At 41.8% G+C, this 15,962-nt stretch overlaps 1 protein-coding gene across 10 annotated transcripts in view; it reads left to right on the forward strand.

The window, feature by feature from the left end:
• The window catches only part of ABCC5 (ATP binding cassette subfamily C member 5), a 43,461-nt gene that overhangs the window by 23,613 nt on the left and 3,886 nt on the right, over positions 1–15,962 (forward strand). For 6 of the 10 annotated variants that reach the window (XM_064385483.1, XM_064385482.1, XM_064385484.1 and 3 more), the window contains 17 exons: positions 800–1,150; positions 2,654–2,725; positions 2,851–2,975; positions 3,579–3,651; positions 4,177–4,380; positions 5,040–5,183; positions 6,911–7,016; positions 7,685–7,869; positions 8,893–9,039; positions 9,339–9,468; positions 10,001–10,154; positions 10,269–10,397; positions 10,727–10,913; positions 11,866–11,955; positions 14,173–14,362; positions 15,071–15,230; positions 15,647–15,725. In XM_064385483.1, the coding sequence (XP_064241553.1) occupies positions 800–1,150; positions 2,654–2,725; positions 2,851–2,975; positions 3,579–3,651; positions 4,177–4,380; positions 5,040–5,183; positions 6,911–7,016; positions 7,685–7,869; positions 8,893–9,039; positions 9,339–9,468; positions 10,001–10,154; positions 10,269–10,397; positions 10,727–10,913; positions 11,866–11,955; positions 14,173–14,362; positions 15,071–15,230; positions 15,647–15,725 (2,526 nt within the window). Of the gene's footprint in view, positions 1–687; positions 1,151–2,653; positions 2,726–2,850; positions 2,976–3,578; positions 3,652–4,176; positions 4,381–5,039; positions 5,184–6,910; positions 7,025–7,684; positions 7,870–8,892; positions 9,040–9,338; positions 9,469–10,000; positions 10,155–10,268; positions 10,398–10,726; positions 10,914–11,865; positions 11,956–14,172; positions 14,363–15,070; positions 15,231–15,646; positions 15,726–15,962 lie in introns of those variants that run through there. The other 4 variants (XM_064385488.1, XR_010346156.1, XM_064385490.1 and 1 more) reach the window with 4 other exon arrangements.

Below are 15,962 nucleotides of genomic sequence, written 5' to 3' on the forward strand. Positions count from 1 at the left end.
TGTAGGAAATGTAACATAAGGTGAGGATACTCTGACATCACAGTAAAAATTTAATTGACGTTTTGGCTCTGTAAATGAGTGTGAGCTTTCTTATGAATGTGTGATTCAGACACAGCAATTGCAAGAATAAATAAAGCTGGGAATTGAGAAGTTTTAGTCACAAAAAACTACTTGGTTCAAAACAAATTGTTTAAGTGGCAAGCATTTTATCTTGTAATTAAACTGTGTGAAAAATGTCTTCCTAATCTGTTGATTGTAAATACTGATGGATGTGGTGGAAAACGTGATACACTTAACTGACTTCTTGCCAAGCAGTCTCAGGTAGATCAGTTACACTGTGCAAGATGACTTTTTCCCAGCAGAAAAATTGATGGATAAAGGCTCAAGTTAAAAGCCATTTTGTCTCCTTCCGTAATGATTTGGTGTGCAGGACAAGTCAGTCACTTTGTCCCAAGTGACCTCTCCTCTCCAGCCTGTGTGTTCTGCTTGTGTGTTTTTCATCTGGAACATACAGAGCTGCAGTTGCAAACAGTGTCAAAGGAAGAAGGCCTGTCACATCACATCCAGAGTATTGCAGTTCTGTGAAAGTCAAGTGTATCCAAGTGCTTCCACCACATCCAGGAATGCCCCAGCCACTTAGCAGACCTGGAGTTAGTTTACACTAATGAGCTACCTTTTGCTCTTCAGCTTCCTCCTACTATATAGCCTGATGTGTTTTGCTGCGTGAGTGTGCCGTAGGCTTGTCTCCCAGTCTTGATCAGGTGTCTCATCTTTACACCTCTCTCACAACTCCTATCAGAGTTTATTTCTAATGGAAGAGGTTCATATGATAAAGAAAAAACCAGCCAATCCTCACACCGCGATAGAGGTGAAAAATGCTACCTTGGCTTGGGACTTCTCCCACGCCAGCGTCCAGAGCTCACCAAAGCTGACCCCCAAAGTGAAAAAAGACAAGAAAGCCACCAAGAGCAAGAAAGAGAAAATGAAGCTACAGAATGAGGGACAGCAAGCTGTGCTGGCAGAGCAGAAGGGCCATCTTCTAGTGGACAGTGATGACCATCACAGCCCCGAAGAGGAGCACAAAATCATCCACCTGGTTAGCCTTCGGCTTCAGAGGACTCTGTACAACATTGACTTGGAGATAGAAAAGGTAAGAAGAAATGAAAGGAGGAAAGCTGAGCTTTTCAAAGGCCTCATTATAGCTGTCCCCTGGAACAGAGCTGTCTGCTGTTTCATTTTGCATGAAATGGAGCATATTGCTTTTGTGCACTCCTGTAATATCCATGGCAACTGCAGTATCCAGGATGCAGTGTCTGATCTTGCTGTAAACAGCTGGGCCATTTTAGCAGCTACATCTTTGCAAACAGCCTGTGAAACAAGGGCAGGCTGTGTAGCTTCCACATCCAGCTGAGGGGTTTGCAGCTCCTAGGACAGAGTGTGAGCCACTGAGCTTAGAGAATCTGCAGGGCACCAGGTACCAGTGGGCTGCTGGTGAACAGTGTGTTCCTGCAGTGGTTTGATAATTTTGCAGTTTCATCTGTGTTCTGGGTGAGCACTTTAGGTGATTAGGTGTTCCAGTGGAGCATAATAGTGCTTTTCATTGGAGAATGTGCAATTTTCTTCCTTGAGAATTTTTGTACAGGTGGATGCAGTTTTTCAAGAACTGTAGAAGCTTTTGGAGCTATTGCTCCAAGGTGGGTAAGAGCATGTAAGATGTTAAAGAAAAAGCATTGAACTTAATACATGACATTATCTACACACACAAAAGCTTTGCAGTCTGGCAGTTGGATGCTGTAATAATGGCATCCATATATTTATGAAGGTATTCATGGTTAAATTGTCTTATGTAGTTATAAAAATAGAGGGATAGTTTAAACTATTTTAAACAGTAAAAATACCTATATTTTAAACTCTGGGGGAAAATGCATATAGTTTAAAAAATTGCCTCAAATAGGAGTACAGTTACTTGGAAATGTAAAGGCTGGTTTTGTCTCAGAAGTAGAAAAAAAAAGCTGGTTTGTCTTTCTCTGCTATCAAGAGAAGGCCAGTAATGTGTTCCATAAGTGTCTATATATCTTTTTTGTTCACTTTACATTTTTTACAAAAGGAATAAAAGTAGTCTTGATAAATTAATTGTTTAATGTGGGTATTAACCCACTTATTCTATTGCAGAGAAATTCTTCAAAGTGACTAAATTATAGTATTTTCTTGGTACATGTTCTCTAGCAAATTGGGTCTAATTGGCGAGGAGTTTGACTGGAGCCATATTTGCTAAGTTCTCTTTTCTTTCAGACTTTTCCTCTTTCCTTATCACTCTCAAAAGCATCTTGGTGCATTCTGTTCAGGCAGGCCTTGGTGCTTTTGGTTTATTGATCCTCTGGGCCTGTAACCCTAGTAAGAAGGAAGCTGATCTTCAAACACCTTTATTTTCACTTGTAGAGTTGATTTCAGTTTTATTTCACTGTGGGCTTGTGTTCACTGTGTACAATTTGAGCGTTAAGATGCTGACTCTTGCTTTTCTTGTCTGTTATGTCACTTTAGAGATGTCATTTATATCCACCTGTCCTCTCAGAGATACTAAAGGTAGCCTGAATTCTGAAAGGGATGATGAACTTATGAAATGAGTACCATAATTTTTTTCCTTTCTGCATAGGGAAAACTTGTTGGAATTTGTGGCAGTGTGGGGAGCGGAAAAACTTCACTTATCTCAGCAATTTTAGGACAGGTGAGAAATCCCGTTTTGAGTATTTCTGCTCTTCTTTCCCATCTCCATTTCACTTGTTTGTGCTCTGTAGAACACGGGGTAGCAAGCACGGGGTAGCATGATCTCACAGGTGGTGTGTCCTGCAGATGACCCTGCTGGAGGGCAGCATCGCAGTGAGCGGGAGCTTCGCGTACGTGGCCCAGCAGGCCTGGATCCTCAACGCCACTCTGCGGGACAACATCCTCTTTGGCAAGGAGTACGACGAGGAAAGGTCTGTCACACTGCTTGCTGATTTTCATGAGAGCTTAGTGATTCTTGGCCCAAGCGTGGGAAGAATTTAATGCAGGGTACACTGCTGATAAAGTCTCTTTCACTTCTGGAGTCTGTCTCTAAGTCTCCGCTGAGTCCCATTTGGGATCCTGCCCCTCTTGCATGTGGCCCTGTGCCTGGTGGCTGTCAGTGTGCCTGGCCCTGCTCCTTGCAGTGAGGGTGAGCCTCATCCTGGACCTCTGGTTAAAACCAGCAGCTGCTGTGGGCAGCACTGAAGTGGTGTTTGCTCTGGCTGTCCTGGCCTTGCCCTCTTCAAACACAACAACTGCTGTGTGCAATGTACTGATATCTTCCGTGGCCCCCCTCCACTATGGGACTCTCCCTTAGCCAACTATCCCTGAAAACAAATTGTCTCTTTGTCCTCACAATGCTTTTGAAGTAGGTGATTAATTATTACCCCCAGTTTTCTCCTGATACTCCAAGACACATAATTTGTTGTAGGCTGCTGGAATATCTGCTATTAGTGTAGAAATTGATATAATGCTGTACTAGTTAAATAATTGTGAGGGAAATCAGTGTTCTTAACTATCTATTTGTTCTTCAGATACAATACGGTGCTGAATGGTTGCTGTCTAAGGCCTGACCTGGCCATCCTTCCAAATGGGGACCTGACAGAGGTATGTTTTGCTTATACTAAACTAATTAATAGAGGGAGAAAAGAGTTTTGGTTTGGCAGGGTAAACTGGAATGAGGGTACATCACTTGGGGTGCATATGAGCCAAGCTACTGAATGCATTCTGTTGAGCTATCTTAGTGGGCCCTGGACTGTTAAGAGTTGTACCCTGTTTTTTATTCAGATGTTTACTGTTTTGGATTTTTTTTATTGTGTTGTAAATTTAGCTGCCTTAACAGGACCTAATTGAACTCAATTTAAAATACCTACGAAAAAAATGGCTATATTAATTCATAAAAGGTAAAATAAGCAAAGAAAGTACTACCACATCTAAAGCATATTAAGCTTGAGTTTGAATGTATAACACGTCACAAAGTGGACACTTAAACTTGAATACATATATGTATTAGTATAAAATGTTGTGGGGGAATATAAAAATATATAAAAATTAATATAATGGTATGCTTAATCTGGTCATCCATGTTGCATGGTGCTGAAGAAATAAAATGATGGGTGTGTGTCTCTGCAGATTGGTGAACGAGGGGCTAACCTGAGTGGGGGACAGCGTCAGAGAATCAGTCTGGCTCGAGCCCTGTACAGTGACAGGGACATTTACATCCTCGATGACCCCCTTAGTGCCTTAGATGCTCACGTTGGAAATCACATTTTTAACAGTGCAATAAGGAAGCACCTGAAGTCAAAGACTGTCCTTTTCATCACACATCAGCTTCAGGTACTGAATCTCTGCTACTTTCTTACTGGGACTTTGTTGAAATGGTTTGTTAATCAGTTGCTTCATACTGGAAATTTCTGTGCCCTGACCTGTGACAGGACAACCCTCTGTGTGTAGAATATGTGGTTTACATTTATAAACTAGCTTTGCAAATGTGCACTGAGCTCAGTTTTATTATTTGATACCAGTGCTGCTTGGTGTCTGACTGGAAATGTTAACCCTTGGCTAAAGAAAATTTACCAGAGAAATAAATACATGCTCAAAAATATTTTTGCTAACTTGCTATAAAGCTATTTCATCACAGCAGAAACAGTTATATTTGGTGTTAGTAAATCAGAATTGATGTATCTGAGATTTTTTGCTGTCTTCTGTGCATAAAATATTAGTGCTTATTCTATCAGTATTTGCAGTGTTTAAGTATCCTGAGTCATGTCTTCCAGAAGAGATTGGTTTTGATAGGAGACAAAAACTTTTCATTTGTGTAGTGTGAGTAATCATGGTGCTCTAGTCAGAGGAGGACCTCTGTAAATCAGCTTTCTGTTGTGTGGGCATAGTTGTGCTGTGTGCCAGTGTCTACAAGCTGCTGAGAAGGGCTGTGTGGGAGTGTTTGGATACTGAACATCGTGATAGAGACTTGTTCTTGCTGCCACTTTCCCCAGTATCTTGTTGACTGTGATGAAGTGATCTTCATGAAAGAAGGCTGCATTACCGAGCGAGGCAGTCATGAGGAGCTGATGAATTTAAATGGGGATTATGCAACTATTTTTAATAGTCTACAGCTGGGAGAAACACCACATATCGAGGTACTTGTTTATTTTAAAGTGCTCTGAATCTTGACTATTCTGAGGTGAACCAAGTGATGTTGTTGGAAATGTAGAAAACGGCTTCACACATTTTCATGTGTTGATCTGACCAATAGATTTCCTACAGAATAATCTCTGCTTCATTAGCACTTTGTCACAGTTTGTTTTTAGGGGATGTGTGCTAGAGAGGACTCTGCCAATGAGCTCATGAGTTAATAATGAAAATATTGTAGTGTCTCCCCTGGTGATGCTCAGAGCAGGAAGTTCTTCTCTTACTGTACGCTCCACTCCTTAATTTACCTCTGAATTAGTGCAGATCTTCAACAATCTTTGTCTGAAAAAATTCTTACTGGCTTGTTACTGTGTTTTCAATGGAGTGTGACTGAGGCATAGCAGGTGTGACACAGCTTGTCAAAAGTTAGATGTGACAGCATTTTGGAAGCATAATTGAAAATGCTGTGTTTTGGGGGAGTTTGAGGAAAAAATGTTTTGCTTTGACTAATTCTGTTATGAAAAAGTCTGTAAATGCAAACTTGAATATGTGCTCTAGTATTTCAGTTGGTGGAAAAATTGTAAATCTAGAAAATAACAAGAAACATTTAGTACAACAACATCTAAATTTCCAGCAATTTAATTTTCCCCACCCTTCTGCTCTTTGTTTCCTGAAGTTAATCTCTAGAGTAAGGACCTTGGGATTTTGATTTATAATAACTTGTCAAAATTTTGTGTGCATTTTCTCTTAGAAAGAAAAGATTAAAAGTACAACAACAGTTTATTTTTTAAGAGATGAGAGGCTTCTTACTCATGAGACATTTAAAACAAAACATTTCTGAGAAGGAAGCATTATAGGAATTACAAATATAGAAGGAGTTTGGTGACACATTCTCCTGGGAGATATTTGTGAAAGAAGCAAAAGGATATAAAGCATTGCTCTGCATATCCTTTGAGGCATGGAGATAATAGTTCTGCCATTTTAAGACTAATATAATGATAGTGAACAAGAGATTCTCCAGTTTTCATGCTTGGCTGACCTTCAATGTTGCTGTAAACATTAGCTCACGGAAAGACCATTAAATTGCATTCCCTGTGGGATAAGAATAAATGGATGATCACTTGGATTCTCTGTGGTTTGATCTCGTGTGAAGTGTGGGAAGGCAGCCCTGAACATGGTGTGTAAGGGGTTTCAGTCCATGTAGGCTGACTCTGAACAGGCAGTAGCTCCCAGTTATGGAAAGATGGCTGGGTTTAGAACAGTGCTTGTGTGTCACTTTGGTGTTTGGATATTGGATTTCTGGAAGATCAAGTTAACCTGACTTTTCTTAAGAAAGCTCTCATGAAATGTCTCTAAGTGCTAGGGTGCTTGGGGAAAAAAGCCTCTTTAAAAAGGTGTGAGTTATTTTTACAAGGGATAGGGAGGTTATATCTTTCTTGCAGTAGTAGGGATATCATTCCTCTACCATGTACACTCATAATTTCACTGATCCTGGAAATTACCCTTGCACCCCACCTGTACAGGTTGGTAGTAGTTCAGATAAATAGAGGAGGAAAATTTAATCCACCAGAGTTGGCAATCATCTGTAATAACTGTGAAGTTAATATCCTCCTTGATGTGAATGCTGAGCTACTGAAAGCCTTTTTCCTTAGGTGGCAGATAAATAAAAGTTTGTGTTTAGATGTGAAAATGTCAAAGCCAACTACCTCTGTTCAGTGTCATTGTTTTCCTGCAGATTAATATAAAGAAGAACACAAACAATTCATTGAAGAGGCCCCAGGATAAATGTACCAAAACAGGGTCTGTGAAGAAGGAGAAAGTTGTAAAGAAGGAAGAAGAGGGTAACTATGTAATCAAATTTCTGGCTGTAATTATTTTATACTCAAATAAGCTCAAAACACGTGCTTCAAAGTATATTGTTAATGTACCTCTCAGGTTTTGGAAGCTGTCTCAATCCTAATCACTTAGTGTGGTTGATGGGAGACAGGCAGTGGGCAAAGAACATTCATTAATTCATTAAATGTGGGTGCCTGTGCAATGTTTTCAAGTTCAGTCAGATGCCATTAGCACAAAGGAGCTGGTACTGCCTTGTCTCCCACACCACCTCTCCCTCCTGTCCTAAGAGGGCCATGTGTACAGCTTGGCACTCAGTCCTGGGCAGGACATGGCATTTATGGATGAAGGGAAGGTCTGACCTCTGTAGTTGTGTTTAATGTTAGCTTTGAACTTCAGGATTTAAAAAGCAATAGTGAGGCTGATCCCAGCCTAACATTTAAGTCTCTGCTGATGAGGCTCTTTCAGCTCTACCATAACTTAAATGATTCTGCAGAGGAAATGTGACTTCTTGAAAAACTGTTTGAGCTACTGAGTTCTAAGCATGATGTAAAGTGTGTGTTTCTGAAGGTACTCTGCACCATTTGAAAGACTAATTTTGTGAGTGTTTGTAAATTTATAGGAGTTTCATGGAAGAGCTTTCCTCATTCCCTCTTCATCTTGTGTTGTTTCTCAGGCCAGTTGGTCCAGTTGGAAGAGAAAGGCAAAGGCTCTGTGCCCTGGTCTGTTTATGGTGTCTACATTCAGGCAGCTGGAGGCCCCTTTGCATTCCTCATCATCATGGCACTGTTTGTGCTAAATGTGGGCAGCACAGCTTTTAGCAATTGGTGGCTGAGTTTCTGGATCAAGCAAGGCAGTGGAGTAAGTTCAATAGGTTTTTACTCTTGTGTCTAATGAGCTGGGGGTTTGCTCTGCTAGACTAATCCCAAGCAGTCCTGTGAGACCAAATGGTGCTTCCTAATTTAAATAAGTTGTAAGGCTCCCCAGGAAGTGCTCTCAGGAGGGAGTTCATCTCCAAGAATAAGAGAGTTCCAGTAATAAGAAAGATAAAATAACTTATGTGGTTTAATGCTGCCCTCTTGTTCCATTTCGTGGTTAGTCTAAGAAAAGGAAGTGAAAATATGAAAAGAGCCAAGAAGCTAATTTTAGTATTGTGTTTTGTTTAAATGTGATGTTATACCTAAAAGGAAAATTTTTGTTAAAATATGGCTTTGAGTCAAATGCCTTTTGGAAATTGCTTTGAAGATTCTGATGACCTGGGATGGTTTGGGCTTTTTATCACTCTTAGGCTTTGATTGCAAGTCTTGTTGCATTCAAAAATCCAAATATAACTACATGAGTTTTTTGTGGGGGCACAGAGAGCAAGGTACTTATCTCAGAGATGAAATAATGAAGTGCAGATGGCCAACAATATTAGAATCAGCAATGAGGTCCTTAAACGTACTTAAAGATCAAGAATAAAAGAGAATGAGAATGAATAACAGTGGGACAGTAAAGAATTTATTTCATAATGGCAGAAATAGGTGTTTGATAAAGGTCTGTCCAAGGTGAATATGGCTGTGTGGTGGTATCCACGTATCTGACATTGTTCAGAAGAACACAAGAAATAAGCATAAAATGAGAGATTAGGAATCAAATTAAATAAGCATTGTGGTAGTATTTTGAAAGATATTGTAGGAAAAAGATCAAGGGGTACAAATCTACAAGTCAAGCATCTCTGCCGGGGAAAAGTTTCTGACATATTCAATGATCACTGAAGTACTTTAAACACGAAATATCAAATATAGTGGGAGAAGAGACAAGGCAGTTAAAGTCTACCACATGTAATGTATACATGCTTCATCCTTGTCTTAACTAACCTCTGAAACCTTGAATTTTCTGCAGAACACCACTGTGACTTTGGGAAATGAGACTGTCATAAGCAACAGTATGAAAGATAACCCTCACATGCATTACTATGCTGGCATTTATGCACTGTCTATGGCAGTTATGTTGATCCTGAAAGCTGTTCGTGGGGTGGTGTTTGTAAAGGTAGGTGCCAGTGCTGGTATTGGTCTCCCCCCTACTCTTGCTTCTGTTGTCTCTGTGGTTTTTTTGGTCATCTCCTGAGAGACTTTTGAACCAGACTCAATCATGGATTGTAATATTTCCATAGCCAGCTCTTCAAGCTGCACCATGTTTCTGCTGAACTTCTGGTCAAATTAATAGCTTCCTTCATTGCTTGGAAGCAGTAAAATCCTCTTATGGTTGGAGAGAAATGGAGTAGAATATTTGGGTGGCAGGAAGGCAAACACTGCTTTACAACCCTGCAATGTTTTCTGTGTTGTCAGGGAACTCTCAGAGCATCCTCAAGGCTCCATGACGAGCTCTTCCGACGGATTCTGCGTAGCCCCATGAAGTTCTTTGACACTACACCCACTGGGAGGATCCTCAACAGGTTTTCCAAAGATATGGATGAAGGTATCTCTCACTGTGTGCCCTGTAAATCCCACATTCAGACCTCCCTGTTAGGCCCTGAACACTCTCCAGTCTGTTGCTGTTGGGGTGATTGTACCCTGTTTCCAAATGTGCACTTGCAATAAACAAAGCAGGAATTGGGGTTATGATTCCAGAAGGCAGCTGAGAGCTCAGGTCTGAGCATCCACTCCACTTATGAAGAAGGAAATGTGCTGCTGCTGTTGTAGCTTCAGGCTGCTCATGGGCTCTCAGCAGTTAATGCAGGAGCAACTTAAAACATTAGAGTGAAGCTGATGTGCAGCAGAGGTGGTAATTAGGCCAGAGTTACATCAATGCTGTTTCTGCAAATGGGAGTAATTAGACTGCCAGTAACAGAAGGTAAAAACATCCCAATGAAAATGTACATTTCTAATTTGAATAAACTAAGATAAATCTCCATGTTTGTTACTGAGGTACAGCTGGACTGAGTTGATTTCCATGGGTTGTTTTAGTTTTCTCTACTCAAGATCTTCCTCTTTTCCTTCCATTTCCTCAGTTGACGTTCGTTTGCCGTTTCAAGCGGAAATGTTCATCCAGAATGTCATCCTTGTGTTCTTCTGTGTGGGGGTGATTTCTGGGGTTTTCCCCTGGTTCCTGGTGGCAGTGGGGCCCCTCATTGTCCTGTTCACAGTTCTGCATGTCGTGTCTAGGTAAGTGCACCAGCTGCTTTGGCTGAAAGAACAGATACTTTCACCTTCAAGTACAACATAGTGGTTGGCACGTGGTGGTTCTGCACAAAACTCAAAGTGCTTCTTTCCTTCCAGAGTCTTTATTCGAGAGCTCAAGCGTCTGGACAACATCACACAGTCTCCATTCTTGTCTCACATTACATCTAGCATCCAGGGTCTCTCCACAATCCATGCCTACCACAAAGGACAGGAATTTCTGCACAGGTCAGTGGGGAATGGTGGGGCACAAAGCTGAATGCAACAGCTTCTGGCATTCAGAAGGATTTATTACTGGAGTCTGATGGATCATTGGTTCTATGACTGAAAGTTACTTTTCTGGGGAAAAAAAATTGGGAGAACAGAAGGAAGGGAAAACTGGGAAGAGCAGTGGTGGGGAAAGTTTGCAATCCCTGCCATCATGTTTTGGTTTGGAATTTGGTCAGTGACGAGTTTCCACATTGAATCCTGATACTGGAACAGGAGTTTAAGTGGTCTGATATTTGTAGAACATCAGGCTCATGAAGTCTTACTAACCTTTGCTGTGTTTGTTGCAGGTACCAGGAGCTGCTGGATGACAACCAGGCCCCGTTTTACCTGTTCAGCTGCGCGATGCGCTGGCTGGCCGTGCGCCTGGACATCATCAGCATCGCTCTCATCACAACCACTGGCCTTATGATTGTCCTGATGCATGGCCAGATCCCTCCTGCCTATGCTGGCCTGGCCATCTCCTATGCTGTGCAGGTGAGTGTGACCCCATACTGTAATATTTAATTTCTCTTTTAATGTAGATCTTGCTAATGGGCAAACAGCATCCAGCGCTGGCTCAGAGGAGCTGCAGGGCTCTGAGCATTCGGGTTGGAGCTGCTCTTTGGCCTCTTCTGCCTCCTTGTGGCGCCCAGGGGAAATTGAAGAGCTTAGACACCTCATACTGTTGCTCTTGGGAAAAGTTTCTAAGCTGCTGGTTTCTCAAGGGATTCATAAATTATGGTGATTTTAAAATGAGCTATTTAATTAAATTGCATTGAACACTTTAGTTATATGGTGCCTGATGTCAAGAATATCAAATATCATCGAATTCTTCTGGTTGGAAAACAGCAATAAAGGTCATTGAGTCCAACTATTACCTCAGCAATGCCAAACCCATCACTAAATCATGTCCTCATGTGCCACATCTACACAACTTTTAAATACCTCCAGGAATGGTGACTCCACCACTCCCCTGGGTAGTCTCACTGCTTGGCAACTTTTTTAGTAAAGAAATGTTCCTAATATCCAATCTAAACCTCCTCTGGCATGACTTGAAGTTGTTTTCTCTTGTCCTATTGCTTGTTAAGTGGGAGAAGGGAGCAAACCCCACCTGGGTTTGGAGGAGGGCTACACCCTCCTTTCAGGGAGTTGTAGAGAGTGATAAGCTCCCCCTGAGCCTCATCTTCTCCAGGCTGAGCCCCCCACCTCCCTCAGCTGCTCCTCACAGGACTCCAGACCCTTCCCAGCTCTTGTTGCCCTTCTCTGGGCATGTTCCTTCACCTCAATATCTGTGCTGTAGTGAGAGGTCCAAAACTGAGCACAGGGTTCAAGGTGTGACCTCACCAGTCCCAAGTACAGTCACAGCCCTGCTCCTGCTGGCCACATTCATACCTTAATTCAATAACAAGTCACAGCTCTAAAAATCTGTTTTCTTTCACCTCTTCAGTTAACAGGGTTATTCCAGTTTACAGTCAGACTGGCTTCAGAGACAGAAGCTCGTTTCACCTCAGTGGAGAGGATTGACCACTATATCAAGGTAGGACTGCATTCAAGTGCGTGTTGTGAAATTTTGTGTTGTTTGTTACGTTGCTGGCCTCAGCCACAGTCTGCCCTAGTACAGAATGTACATTCCTGATCTTGGAAAGGCACTAAAGCCTGTGCTGTAACACTGCAGAGTGAGTTTGTTTTGTGAAGCACATGTATCAGCACTGGGGAGCTGAATGGCCCCCAGTGCTGATACTGAACTTAGAGGCATTGCTGGGTTTATGTGAGCTATTGGAAGCTTGCTGACACTCACAGTAAAGAGTGGAGTGTGTGAAAGGGGTGACTTGGGGATTCAAAACATTATTGTACAGCAAAAGGATGGTGTTCTGGCATCCTTCAGTCCAAACCTAATGGAATTCCTTCATTTAAACACAGATAACTGTTTGTTGCTTTATCTACAAGTAATTCCACTTCAGCCTAATAAGCCTACTTTTCCACAGCTGTCTCATGTAACATATTTCTGTATGCTTGAAAAGTCAAGGGAATGCTCTTACTGCAAACATGAGAAATGTGCTCAGCTGAACATGATAAATGTGCCAGGCTGAATGCTTAGCAAGCTGCTCTGATTATCTGTAACCCTTTCTTTGTGACTGGGATTTGTGTGTGCAGATCTGGGCGTAGGTCAGTGGGGACAGTGCAGCCAGGAGAAAGCCTCCTGCTGGGTCTGGTGTGTGAGGTGAAAGGCTTTTCCATTTAATATTTCCTGTGACTCAGAGGGAGATACGTGTATTTATTTGGTAAATCTATTTAACACATTTAGTAGGGCTATTTAGTAGTTAATATTTGTAGCTTTTTTTCAAGTGTGTGGATTTAATTCACAGCCTGAAAAACAGAGAAGAAAAAAAAGCCCCAAACCTGTCCATTCCCCCAGTTAAATAAATCCTCTGGAGGCATCTAAGTAGAAAATTTCTGCACATGGGAGACTTGGTGATCACACAAGTTGACAACTGTGCCAAATATTGTATCTCTCACTGGGCTGGGATGGGTTTATCAGTCAGACCCTTTGTGGGAAAATCTACAGTTGTAGGCTGTTGGGGTTTTTTAACAGTTATGTCTCTCATTCTATATCACTATCAAGAAACACTAGCTGTGATTTTAAAACAATTTTGATCTCTAGGCAGCCATTTATGAAACTGTAAAACTAGTTTGAAGCTGAAGTGAAGGGTGGGTGGTCAGTGAAATGCCATTCAGGTCCTGGGTCTTACCAAAGCCCAGGCTTGGCTTTTTGCAGTGGGGGATCAGGGGTGCTGTTTTGAGCACCAAGCTCAAAGAATTGGAGCACTGTCATAGCAGATGGCTTTTTTTCTCAAACCCCTGGTGTACAATTAATCTGCCTCTAACTAGATGTTGCAGATGTCCACAACAGCATCCCTGTGGGATCTCTCTATGGTCAGTGCAGGAAATGGGTGTCTCTAGAGGACAATTTATTACCTGTTCCAAATATTTATATTAGAATGAGAAAAATCACACTCCAGAAATGCTGTTTTATAGCATTTGTGGAGACTGTAAAGGAGTTGTCATGGCCTGGTTCAGTTACATGAGGTGAATCCCATGACGGGATTGCTGCCGTTCTTTGAGGGTGCTTGTGCCAAGTGTGGGAAAGTGACCTTGACTTCACTCTAAACATGCTATAAAGCCTTTTGTTTGGCTTTCAGAGGTTCTGCTTTTCTGTTTAATCTGTGAACTGTTCAATAAGGGACAGAGTGAAAGAGCAAAAGTGACCAGGCTGGAAGGGACTAAGTCAGTGATTCAGTAGGACAGTGGAACATGAGGAGGAGAAGGAAGAGGGTGGCATTTGTGTTACTTGGACATCCTCTTCTGTGTCAAAATCAGCAGTGGTGACCCTGGTGTGGCATAGCAAATGCACCAGATTTTGCATCCAGTCTTTGGGGTGCTAAGAAGCTCAATAGGATTGTGCTGACAAATAATAGGCCCAAAATACATTTTGAATTCCATTGATGAAAACCACTGTTGTATAGAAGGACTGATGTCATTACTGAGGCAATAGGAGGGGAATTAACAGTGTGGTCAGTGTAATACTGCAAACTTCTGTACCACTGTGCCCACATCCAGCCAAGCAGCTTATCATGGAACCTCCATAAATGATCTGGGCTGAGTCTGCAGGGAAGAACTGCTGAAAGCTGCAGCTGATAATTTTCCTTTGGTCCTTTGTTTACTGGAAACTGAACTTCTGTATTTTTGTTAAAAGACGCTTTCCCTGGAAGCTCCTGCACGAATTAAGAACAAAACTCCTCCTCTGGACTGGCCACAGGAAGGTGAAGTTGTTTTTGAAAATGCAGAGATGCGGTACCGAGAGAACCTCCCTCTAGTACTTAAAAAAGTGTCCTTTACCATCAAACCGAAGGAGAAGATTGGCATTGTGGGGAGGACAGGCTCAGGTAAGGAAAAACACTTAGAGTTAAATTTTTACTTTTACAGAACAGATTTGGGCAGTCATATTGGTTCTCCTGTGTTTGAGTAAGTTGGTTGCACAGGAGGGGTTGAGCACTCTGTCAGTGGAGGTTTCCATTTATGTCTGTATGTAAGCATAACCCTGTGAACAGTAGTGAAAACAAGTTTCCATTTAAAGCACAGGGATATCCTACTATGTTGAGCCAGTATGTTGATTGTATTTAACTCCCCAAACCACTGACCAGCACAGATTGGTGCCTGCAATGTGCTCTTTCCTTCTCTCTTGAAGGATTCTGTACTGATGCTGCAGGCAGGTTTGGCTCTGAGTCATCTCAGAACACTATAATGTGAAGAATCCAAACCCCTGTTTGTGAGATTACTTAAATCAACCTCAAAATGAGTTTCTAAATAAGTAATTTATATTGTTTTATTGGGTTTTCATGGCAGGGTTCTGGCAGTGGGGTTGGGGCAGCACTCCAGGCATGACTTCTTTGAGGAGAGATTAGGAGCTGCCCCCACAATTGCTCAGAAGTTTAAATGCTGAACCTCAGAACTTACCAGAGACTTGCTTGCCAGACCTTTTTGGTATTTTAAAACTTTTCTTAGATGTGGACAGCTTTTAAAGTGCTTTCTCATCTGAAAACTGTTATGATTCTGTAGAAACACCACTCATGTTTTTCCTGTCTCATTTTCAGGGAAGTCTTCCCTTGGAATGGCACTCTTTCGTCTCGTTGAACTGTCTGGAGGCTGCATTAAAATTGATGGAGTGAAAATAAATGACATTGGCTTGGCAGATCTTCGGAGCAAACTCTCCATAATCCCTCAGGAACCTGTGCTGTTCAGTGGCACTGTGAGGTTAGTGAGGCCATAAGAAGGCAAGACTGAGCAGTCTTCGTGCTTATACCTGAAATGTAATAGGTGCCTGGTGAGGTGATAGCTCTCAGGCATCCTTGCTTCTGTTCTGGTTTAGAAACAAAAAAACCCCACAGATGAATTATTTTAGCTGGTCCAGTGCAGCACTGGGTGTGATCATCCTGTATGGAAGTCTTGCTTCCCTTTATATGTGAAGTTTTAATATCTTTGTCTTCCATCTCTACTCTTGTTTTTTGGCTCTTCTAACCTTGGTGTGCTGGGAACATCTGATTTCCCTGGCAAGGAAACTGTTAGTGGAAGGCCAGATGGGAATCACCTGTCTGGATAAATTAGCACACTGTTGGTTTGCCATTCATTGCTGAATTAAAATTCTGCTTGTTTCCTGCTTCCCCTTCCAGATCAAACTTGGATCCTTTCAATCAGTACAGTGAGGAACAAATCTGGGCTGCTTTGGAAAGGACTCACATGAAGGAGTGTGTAAGTATTATGTGCTCTGGGTGATGGATGTTTGCATTTGACTTCCAAAGCAACATAATCTGTTAGTAGCTGCTTTAGAGGTCTTTATCTAAGCTTTCTCTCTACATTTTCCCCCTTGTTCTCTATGCTTTATTTGACCAATTTATTTTCTTTTTTCCCATTATTTTATCAGGCTGCTATTTTTGGTTTTTTTTGGGACGTGCCATATTCTGTAGTTTTTTTAATATATAGAATAGC

The sequence above is a fragment of the Passer domesticus genome, chromosome 11 (genome assembly GCF_036417665.1).
Source record: "Passer domesticus isolate bPasDom1 chromosome 11, bPasDom1.hap1, whole genome shotgun sequence".
Lineage (NCBI taxonomy): Eukaryota > Metazoa > Chordata > Aves > Passeriformes > Passeridae > Passer > Passer domesticus.